General features: G+C 49.3%; 1 protein-coding gene across 1 annotated transcript in view; it reads left to right on the top strand.

Annotated features, from left to right (window-relative positions):
* Positions 1-3,072: 3,072 nt before the first annotated feature.
* The window catches only part of LOC311328559 (SH3 and cysteine-rich domain-containing protein 2-like), a gene marked incomplete at its 3' end in the record, with an annotated part of 17,005 nt that continues 9,045 nt past the window's right edge, over positions 3,073-11,032 (top strand). Inside the window, exons 1-3 of the mRNA XM_084462510.1 lie at positions 3,073-3,457; positions 5,353-5,447; positions 8,668-8,752. Coding sequence (XP_084318636.1) covers positions 3,109-3,457; positions 5,353-5,447; positions 8,668-8,752 — 529 coding nt within the window. The remainder of the gene's footprint in view (positions 3,458-5,352; positions 5,448-8,667; positions 8,753-11,032) is intronic.

Raw genomic sequence — 11,032 nt, forward strand, 5'->3', positions numbered from 1 at the left:
GAGAGGCCAGGGGACAGAGAGAGGCCAGGGGACAGAGAGAGGCCAGGGGACAGAGAGAGGCCAGGGGACAGAGAGAGGCCATGGGGACAGAGAGAGGCCAGGGGGACAGAGAGAGGCCAGGGGACAGAGAGAGGCCAGGGGACAGAGAGAGGCCATGGGGACAGAGAGAGGCCATGGGGACAGAGAGAGGCCATGGGGACAGAGAGAGGCCATGGGGACAGAGAGAGGCCATGGGGACAGAGAGAGGCCATGGGGACAGAGAGAGGCCAGGGGACAGAGAGAGGCCATGGGGACAGAGAGGGGCCAGGGGACAGAGAGAGGCCAGGGGACAGAGAGAGGCCAGGGGACAGAGAGAGGCCAGGGGACAGAGAGAGGCCAGGGGACAGAGAGAGGCCATGGGGACAGCGCTCAGCGATCCCAGAGAGGCCTGCTTCTGTCCCCTTCATCTTTTGAGCCAGGAAAGTCACAGGAGCAAATTTGGGAAGCCTTCGTTTTCACACCTACGCCCTTGTGAATATACTACACCTAAACAGAAGTATATTTACACTCCCCACCACTCCCCTCACACACACACACACACACACACACACACCCCTGTCGGCTCTGATGTGATGGCGAAACACTGCAGTTATGATTCAAATGCTTCAGCTGATGCCTGATGCCAAGGTACGAGAGGTCTCATGGGAGGGGTCCGGCCGTCACCACGCCCTGTTGCTCACAGCTGGCATCTCCGCACTTCAGCCTCCCTCTGCATATTTATATGACAGCACTTTACCCCAAACCAGAGACGGGCGCCATTAAGTGGACATGGATGAATAATGCAGACCTACTGTTTTGTGATTAACCCTATTGAGTTCAACAGTACATCGACTTTAATACCGAGAGGCGTTTAAGTCTGGTGTTCTGGCAATTACTTTATAGAGACCGCTGAGTCGGCAGGTCTTTTACAGTACCTTTTTATTTAAAGGTAACTAAAGAAACTAGCTGCCACCCGCATCTTGGTAAGGACACAGATTTGAAACTCAGAAAATATATATGAATAAATATATCATCGGTTCACAAGGCAAGGCAAGGCAAGTTTATTTATATAGCACATTTCAGCCACAGGGCAATTCAAGGTGCTTTACATGAGACATTAAAAGCATTAAAACAAAAAGCAAGACATTATAGACATTTAAAACAAAAGGCAGGACAAATTAAAAGCATTAAGACAAAAAGCAAGTCATTATAGACATTTAAAACAAAAAGCAGGACAAATAGAATACAGGAATAAAAGTTACAGTGCAGTATACTGATAAACATAGCTCCTCTTAGAAAGCAGTGGCAAAAAGAAAAGTCTTCAGGCTTGTTTTACAGATGTTAAATATTCTCTTCAGGTTCACACTGCGAAAGTGTACATGGGTCAAATGTTCCACCGGTCAAACATCTGAATGGAGATCAGTGCTGTGAACTGGACTGGACATGGATAGATTACCAAGATAAAATAGGTTAAAAAAAAAAAGGACAATTGTGTGGAAAAGGAACATCAAATGGTCAATTTGAACGGACCACCGGTCAACCTGAAAAAAGCCCATTAAAAAGTGCATGGCTACAGCTCGCAGGAGAGCAGGGAGGCACACGGGCGAGCGAGGCGAGGCGCGGCGCCGTAGTGGGTCAACACAGAGCTGCTCATCACTCAAGCTAATTGGCACCAGCGAATCCATGGCTTTAGGGAGGAAGAGAGGAACCTACTCAACAATATTGATGATCGTTTCTCAGAGGAGGCACAAACCCGGCTCTAGTGAACTCTCCCAGGTGCAGGGAAAAGATGCAGATGCTACAAAGACACGTACAGGCCGGTACACACGCACGCACACACACACACACACACACACACACACACACACACGCACACACACGCACACACGCAGCGTTGGACAATCCGAGACAAATGAAGACATAGATATACAGCCACAAAGCGATGCCACGGGAGGCGGCACTGATAAAACGCCTCATAACAGACACACGCAGGCTACGGCACCGTACATCAGACAGAACCAAATGCAGAGAGACACAATTTGGCTCCAATTCAGACAAAAACAATCCATTCCCCGGGCCGTTCTATTGATGACATCACTATGCTCATTATTAGCATAGTCTGCTGTATATTGGAGCCCAACTCCCCACAATATTCCCATCATTCGCGGGGTCCTGCCAAGCCATTCGCGGGAGCCAAGAGGCGTCGCTGGTGAAGCCCGCTTGAAAACGGGGGCAGGCGCAGCAAAAAACGAACACAGGCTTAATTGTGAATGCATCAAGAGCAGAGGAGCACGCCGCTCAATAAAACTAATCAAATGTGAATTTTAAGGGGGTATTGAGTTGCTTGGATCGGCTGGGGACGGCACATTTCTGATCCCAACAGGAAGGGGAAACGGCTGAAGATTAAAGAGAGGAAGCTAAGCTTGGCAGCCTGGCCGGACAAGGGCAGTCAGAGGGTACGGAGGGGGGGTGTTGTCCTACGGAGGGGGTGTGTGTTGTCTCTATCTAACGGCTGGATGCACTTAACACCTGACACCGTTCTCCTGACTTACTGTAGGCTATATTGAATTGGGCTCCCTCTCCGTTGCCGAGATGATCAATTCATCCATTCATCAATTCATTATCCCCTATTTTAACTCTGGAACTTCGGTTCATTCTCGGCTTGAGATGATGACAGAGACCTTTATTGTATAAGTGTTCTAGTCCCTCAGACGCTTGCTTTGGTGCTAGTCTATGGAACCCAGCATGGCTACATGCTTGATGGCTGGGGTCCGAGCACGGGCCAGCATTTCTCCAGTGCACCTGGCTGGAGCATAAAGGTGAAGTGCCTTGCTCAAAGGCACAATGGCGGTACCGGAATGAGAACTCCACGATGAATCGCATGGCAGCTTACTTTGCTTCAAACATTTTCCTGACCCTAGGGCCTTGCTGTTGCTGATAACGTATGACTATTATACAGAATGTGTCCCTCCTCATAACCATGTTACCATGTTATATCATATTCTAGATTTTCAGTTCTGGTATCAAACTCGTCCTCTTCGTCGTCCACAGCTGCAGCGGCTCAAGCGTTCCCTCTCCTTCAAGTCCGTGATGCGCAGCAAAAGTATGGACAACTTCTTCCAGCGCGGCGAAGCCCGCCTCCCGTCGTCCCTCATCACAGCGCCCTCGCCGCCGCCGGCCTTCCAGGAGGCGCCGTTGACCGCCGAGTGCTCGCCGTCCATCTCGCCATCGCTCAGCCCCAACCCTTCGCTGTGGTCGCGCTCTCCCTCCCTCAGCCCCTCGCTCTCCGTGTCCTCCAGGGCCCGGTACCAGGCCCAGCTCCAGGCCCAGCTCCAGGCCCAGCTCCGGGCCCAGCCTCTGCCCATCAAGACACACTTCTTTCAGGAGCACATCTTCCGTCGACCCACCTGCTGTCAGCGATGCAAACACATGATTCAGGGTAGGTTACCAGAACACTGACCGGGTACCATGCCCTGACCTTTCAACCCTGACCGGGTACCATGCCCTAACCTTTCAACACTGACCGTACCATGCCCTAACCTTTCAACCCTGACCGGGTACCATGCCCTGACCTTTCAACCCTGACCGGGTACCATGCCCTAACCTTTCAACCCTGACCGGGTACCATGCCCTAACCTTTTAACCCTGACCGGGTACCATGCCCTAACCTTTCAACCCTGACCGGGTACCATGCCCTGACCTTTCAACCCTGACCGGGTACCATGCCCTAACCTTTCAAGCTGTCTCAGAATCAAAGTTGTTCGGTTACACTTTACAATAAGGGTACATTAATAAGCGTTAGTTAATGCATTATTAAGCATTAAGTAACAGTTAACTAATGTCTCTATTAACCATTTACTAATGGTATTTATGTTAACTAAGGTTAACTAACCTAACCCTAACCTTAACTAAGGCATTAATTAACAATTGTAACCTCACCTAACCCTAAATAAGCATTAGTTAACAGTTAACTAATGTTTTCTGTGACCCTTATTGTAAAGTGTGACCAGTTGTTCCATTGTAATGACATGCAGCGTGAACACTGAACCGTACTGAGTGATCCATGATCTGATGACACACTTCAGTACAAACCAAGGTTATAATAGTTTTGCTTTTTTCATTAGTTTTTATTTTTGTATCGTTTTAACTTTTTGTTTTCAATTTCAGTTTAGTTTTGATTATTTTTCAAGCAGGTTTGCTAGTTTAGTTTTTATTTTTGGAAAATGCTTAGTTTTAGTTTAGTTTTTATTAGTTTCAGTATTAGTTTTAGTTTTTTTTTTCTTCTGCGCTAGCCTTGTGAGACCATCCTGATCTTGTGAGCTCACATTATTTCACTCTGTGTGAAACAAACCATCTGGACCACGTCAGGTTACTCCTGCGCAGGGACACAGCTAAAGAAAAATGGAGGATAGATTTCATATCCACCCAAAATACTAGGCTTATGTATGAAATGAAAAAGACTAAAACTAAGGACATTTTCTCAATAATTTTAGTTTATTTTAGTTAGTTTTGTAAACACACAATACAGTTTTAGTTAGTTATCGTTTTTTTGTAAAGCCTAGTTTTTATTTTTATTTCAGTTTACTATAATGTTTTTTAGTTAGTTTTCGTTAACTATAATAACCTTGGTACAAACCCACACATCGCTCATGCAAAGCCAGCTCTGATGGTGGAGCGTATTGAGCTGGTTTTAAAGATGTCTGGGTTAGGTAGGCTGGGCTGGGATGTGGGCACCCAAGAGAAGCACCTCCATTAATGCGAGCACATGCAATGCAATCAGACATACTGTACATACTGTAGCTGTTCGTCAATGCACAGTTACAGTGCCAGATTTGATATAATACATTTTCCCCAGCAAATGAACCTGAAAACGTTTTCTGGTTGGTCTTGTATGACATACGTACCACTATGCAATATCGGACCAACAGTGAGGCGTCTGTACGTTAGTTTGGTTGATTGTTGTGAGCGTTGGTAACCTGGGTGATTGTTGTGGCCGTTGGTAACCTGGGTGATTGTTGTGGGCGTTGGTAACCTGGTTGATTGTTGTTGCCGTTGGTAACCTGGTTGATTGTTGTGGGCGTTGGTAACCTGGTTGATTGTTGTGGGCGTTGGTAACCTGGTTGATTGTTGTGGGCGTTGGTAACCTGGTTGATTGTTGTGGGCGTTGGTAACCTGGTTGATTGTTGTGGGCGTTGGTAACCTGGCGTTGGTAACCTGGTTGATTGTTGTGGGCGTTGGTAACCTGGCGTTGGTAACCTGGTTGATTGTTGTGGGCCTGTTGTTATACATGTTATATAGCCTGGTTGTTGGTAACCTGGTTCTCAATCTGTTCAGGGAACTCCAAACAGGGGCTGCGCTGCAAAGCCTGCAAGCTGGGCGCCCACCTGTGGTGCTCCTCTGAGCTCTCCCAGCAGCCCTGCAACGGAAAGGTAAGACACTGACCCAGGACCAGCTCTCCCTAACACAGTCACTGCTCTTCACCAACGACACTGACCCAGGACCAGCTCTCCCTAGCACAGTCACTGCTCTTGACCAACGACACTGACTCAGGACCAGCTCTCCCTAACACAGTCACCGCTCTTGACCAACGACACTGACCCAGGACCAGCTCTCCCTAGCACAGTCACTGCTCTTGACCAACGACACTGACCCAGGACCAGCTCTCCCTAACACACTCACTGCTCTTGACCAATAGCCTACAGCAGCTGCAGGAGGTCAAACCACTCAAATTTTACAAATACACATTTGGTTTCCAAACATTGAACATGGTCTAGAGACATGGTTGTCTATATTCGGCCAGTGCAAACACATCGTTTTGCGTACAGGTGTACGGCGCAGTGCACAAAAGAGTGTAACACCATCACCGAGACCAGTGACAGACACTTTGATGCTATTGAATGTTACTGTACATTTTTGTGTCTGAGCTGGCGAAACCCGAGTCCTCCAGAGGGCGGTTGATTATGAGGCAGGCAGGCTGTTCTTTCAGGGAGGAGGGAGGCAGCTGGTCTCTCTAATTGTCTCTCGGGTGACAGGAGGTGGAGGCGGAGAGTCCGATAGCGTATTTGGTCTCGCTCTCACAACGCCAGCAGAGTGCATAAGAGGATGAGACCTTTCCGGAGCGTTGGAGGAGATATTTACAGAAAGACATAGGAGTTATAAATAGAAAGTGCATTGACGGCGGCTTTGAGAAACAGACAGAGCAAAAGGGCAGGAGAGAGAGAGAGAGAGAGAGAGAGAGAGAGAGACGGACAGAAAGAGTGGAAGTGCAAAAGCAACGTGATAAAATGATCTGCAATGACTCGGAATTGCGCTGATGTGAGGAACAAGAGCCAAGAGAGAGGAGAGCGAGAACGTTATCTACCCAGAATCCTCTCCTTCCCTCCTCCATCCCAGATCCAGAGCCCTTCCCTCCCTTTCCTCTCACGTCTCGTTGGAAAATCAATATCTTCCCTCACCAGCCGACGTGGCTGATTCAGCGTGAGATTCAGTGTGTTTGAGGAGCATGTGTGTCCCGGTGGTCACGGCATGGCGCGCCCGAGCCAAGCCCCATGTGTCCACACTGCGTAGAAATCAAACCAGCGGATTAGGCGTAGTGGAGAACAGGAAGGGAGATGTCCAGTACATGCTAGCAGCCACTGTAGCTCATACACATTAAGCCCTACAGTAGGTTGTTTTTTTCTTTGGATTTAAGAGTGTAATGATTTTTTTTTTTCATTTCATACGCATATGCTAAAGTGGCCAGTGTGTGGTCTTTCATTTCGATTGATTGTAATTATTTAGCTTTTTTTGGACAATGTTTAACAAGACAGAACAAGTGTTGGATATTGAATGTAGAAGAACGGTTAGGTTTTAGTTGTGGTGGAAGGTAGGACCCAAATGCAGGACGGCAGGCAGGAGAGCAGGGTGGGAGGGTGACAGGGAGAGCAGGGTGGGAGGGTGACAGAGAGAGCAGGGTGGGGGAGTGGGGTGATAGGGAGAGCAGGGTGGGAGGGTGACAGGGAGAGCAGGGTGAGAGGGTGACAGGGAGAGCAGGGTGGGGGTGACAGGGAGAGCAGGGTGGGAGGGTGGGGGTGACAGGGAGAGCAGGGTGGGAGGGTGGGGGTGACAGGGAGAGCAGGGTGGGAGGGTGACAGGGAGAGCAGGGTGACAGGGAGAGCAGGATGGGGGTGACAGGGAGAGCAGGGTGACAGGGTGACAGGGAGAGCAGGGTGGGAGGGTGACAGGGAGAGCAGGATGGGGGTGACAGGGAGAGCAGGGTGACAGGGTGACAGGGAGAGCAGGGTGGGGGTGACAGGGAGAGCAGGGTGACAGGGAGAGCAGGGTGGGGGTGACAGGGAGAGCAGGGTGGGGGTGACAGGGAGAGCAGGGTGGGAGGGTGACAGGGAGAGCAGGGTGGGAGGGTGACAGGGAGAGCAGGGTGGGAGGGTGACAGGGAGAGCAGGGTGGGAGGGTGACAGGGAGAGCAGGGTGGGAGGGTGACAGGGAGAGCAGGGTGGGAGGGTGACAGGGAGAGCAGGGTGGGGGTGACAGGGAGAGCAGGGTGGGGGTGACAGGGAGAGCAGGGTGGGAGGGTGACAGGGAGAGCAGGGTGGCAGGGTGACAGGGAGAGCAGGGTGGGGGAGTGGGGGTGACAGGGAGAGCAGGGTGGCAGGGTGACAGGGAGAGCAGGGTGGGAGGGTGACAGGGAGAGCAGGGTGGGAGGGTAACAGGGAGAGCAGGGTGGGAGGGTGCGGGGGTCCCGGGCTGGAGCAGGGGGCCGAGCAAGGCAGAAACGGCCAGAGGACCATAACAGGAACAGAGAGTCTTTTCGGGTTCTGAGAGCAGATCGAAACCAGTAGGAAACTCAAACAAGCTCTCAGTTGTTCTATGCAGACTCATCAACTTCAAAACAGAACAAGAGCTCCCAGGTCCACACAAACCTTCCATTACTACATTTGAAATACCCTGCGTCCAGAATGTCTTCCTATCCCTTCCTCCCTTTCTTCCGCTGGCGGGGTGCGTTCGAATTTCATGTCGAATGACGAACACCGGAACATTGATGTTCCTGAGTCGTTGCAGCTAGTCAGCGATTGGAGGAAATGTGAGTGTTTAAGAGATATGAGTGCAGGAGAGATATGAGTGCCGGAGAGATATGAGTGCAGGAGAGACGAGAATTTCTTTCCACCTGCTCCCTTCCTGTTTGTCATCTGAGATCCTCAACTCACAGTGCCGGGGACTGTCACACACACACACACACACACACACACACACACACACACACACACACACACACACACACACACACACACAGATACAATAAGCATGTATAGAGACGATATAGAAACATACAAACAAAAGACTCTCTACCCCCCAAACATATCCAGTCTAAACACGGTGTAATTACACACACTGTGTCATGTGATTCCACTTCCTGTAAGAAGTGCAAACTCAGCATCCACGCCTCCGCTCCCCCCAGTCCCCCTCTAGGAACCACAAGACGATCCATTTACAGCCAAGAAACACCTGACCTTTGCATTTCCCAGGTTTCATCTACTCAAATAACAATGGGACAAACAATCTATTCATATCTCTGCGGTCTCTCCCTCATCCTCTTTTCTTCTCTCTCTATCCCTCCTCATTGATCCCTCTCTCTCTTCTCTCCCTGGGCAGACGGGAGCTTTCAAGCGAAACTTCAGCTCTCCTCTTCTGACCAACGACGTGTTGGGAGTGGTCAAGGAGGCTCCGACGTCACAAGGTGAGTGTGTGCAGTAAACACAGCGCTATTAGAAATACACTGGCCCAATGGTGTCATCATGTGGCACAATGGAACCGTAAAAAGGACGCTTTCGTCCAGATCAGTGACCCCGCCACTGTCCAGGATACTGGGGTGCAGGTATGGAGACAGAGAGGCTTTGACTAGGACCGCCCAAAAGATCCTGCTGTGAACAAGCACACTATCCTACTCCCCTTCCACCTTCGTCTCTTCTCTCTTTATCTCTCTCTCATTCTCTCTCTCTCTCTCTCTCTCTCTCACACACACACATTACATTTTACATTCATTAAATTACCATCATTTAGACACTTTTATCCAAAGCAACTTAGAATAATTTAATTTATCGTAGGAAAAGCCAGTGTATTACTACTTGCCAGAACTCACAAGTGCATCTCTTTTCTAAAACAAGTGACTAAGAGCATAATCTAGTGCTGAAGGCAAAGTGCAAGAACAGCAATTTAAAAACACAATAGGTGCTTAAGAGGGAGGATCGTGGTCGTAGTCGTACCTCTTGAAAGGTGAGTTTTGAGCCGGCGGTGAGAGATGAGCAGTGACTCTGGTGTCCTGCCGTCAGTGGGCAGTTCGTTCCACCACCGTGGGGCCAGGGCTGAGAAGAGCAGTGACCGTGGGGCCAGGGCTGAGAAGAGCAGTGACCGTGGGGCCAGGACAGAGAAGAGCAGTGACCGTGGGGCCAGGACAGAGAAGAGCAGTGACCGCGGGGCCAGGGCTGAGAAGAGCAGTGACCGTGGGGCCAGGGCTGAGAAGAACAGTGACCGTGTCGATCGAGCGCTGGGGCCTCGGGAGTGACGGGCCAGTCACCCCAAGGTAGCAGAGCGTAGTGGTCTGGGACACACACACACACTACTATCTCTCTCCCTCGCTTTGCACACCCCTCTCTCTCTCCCTCTCTCTCTCTCTCTCTCTCTCCCTCTCTCTCTCGCTCTCTCTCTCTCTCTCTCTCTCTCTCTCTTCCCTCCAGCTCTGCGTCTCGTCATCCTACTCTGCCTCTCCGCCTCTTCCTTCCTCCCTCTCCTCTTCCTCCCTCTCCTCTTCCTCCCCCACCACCATCACAGCCCTGGAGAGGAACTCACTCTAAGCTCTGCTCCTTAAAAACCTCCCCGCGCCTCTCTTACATTTTAGATTAAGTGTCAGTATAGCTAGAGTGCAGTGTGTGTGGTACTGTATGTGTGTGTGGGTGTGTGTGTGTGTGTGTGTCTGCGCGCGCGTGTGCCTAAATCATCGCCTCGCCTCTCTCCGTCTTACCAGTCACTCTCTAGCGAATAGTGCACCCCACACACACACACACACACACACACACACACACACACACACACACACACACACACACATATAGTGCAACCAGATTACCTACCGGAGTACTTTCCTCAGCATAAACATTGAGCTCCTCCTTCTTTGTGTTTTTTAGTCATGAGGTTGAGTTTTTTAGCCATGAGGCTGAGTTTTTTAGTCATGAGGTTGAGTTTTTTAGTCATGAGGCTGAGTTTTTTAGTCATGAGGTAGAGTTTTTTAATCATGAGTTTGAGTTCTTTAGCCATGAGGTTGAGTTTTTTAGTCATGAGGTTGAGGTTTTTAGTCATGAGGTTGAGTTTTTTAGTCATGTGGTTGAGTTTTTTAGTCATGAGTTTGAGGTTTTTAGTCATGAGGTTGAGTTTTTTAGTCATGAGGTTGAGTTTTTTAGTCATGAGGTTGAGTTTTCTAGTCATGAGTTTGAGGTTTTTAGTCATGAGGTTGAGTTTTTTAGTCATGAGGTTGAGTTTTTTAGTCATGAGGTTGAGTTTTTTAGTCATGAGGCTGAGTTTTTTAGTCATGAGGTTGAGTTTTTTAGTCATGAGGTTGAGTTTTTTAGTCATGAGGTTGAGTTTTTTAGTCATGAGGTTGAGTTTTTTAGTCATGAGGTTGCATTTCCTTACTTTGAAGGACCTCACCTCTACCTGTGTCCAGTGGGAGTAGCACCTATAGATGTTTTAGGACACATAAGGCCTTTTCACACAGTAGGTGGATACCAAGGTCTTCAGTCTCACACCTGACCTCGGCTTTGGCCTTAAAGCCCTAGAGACTATGACTCGTTGTTTTGACTGACTGTTATATAATAATATAATATTTGCTGATTTTCTGAGTGTTTTTGTGCGCGACTATATTTCCAAATGGGTATATATGTGTGTGTATGTCGGAAAACATATATGGGCATGTGTGTGTGTGTGTGTGTCTGTGTCTGTCTGTCTGTCTGTCTGTCTGTCTGTC

This window comes from Borostomias antarcticus (genome assembly GCF_949987555.1).
Source record: "Borostomias antarcticus genome assembly, contig: scaffold_453, whole genome shotgun sequence".
Classification (NCBI taxonomy): domain Eukaryota; kingdom Metazoa; phylum Chordata; class Actinopteri; order Stomiiformes; family Stomiidae; genus Borostomias; species Borostomias antarcticus.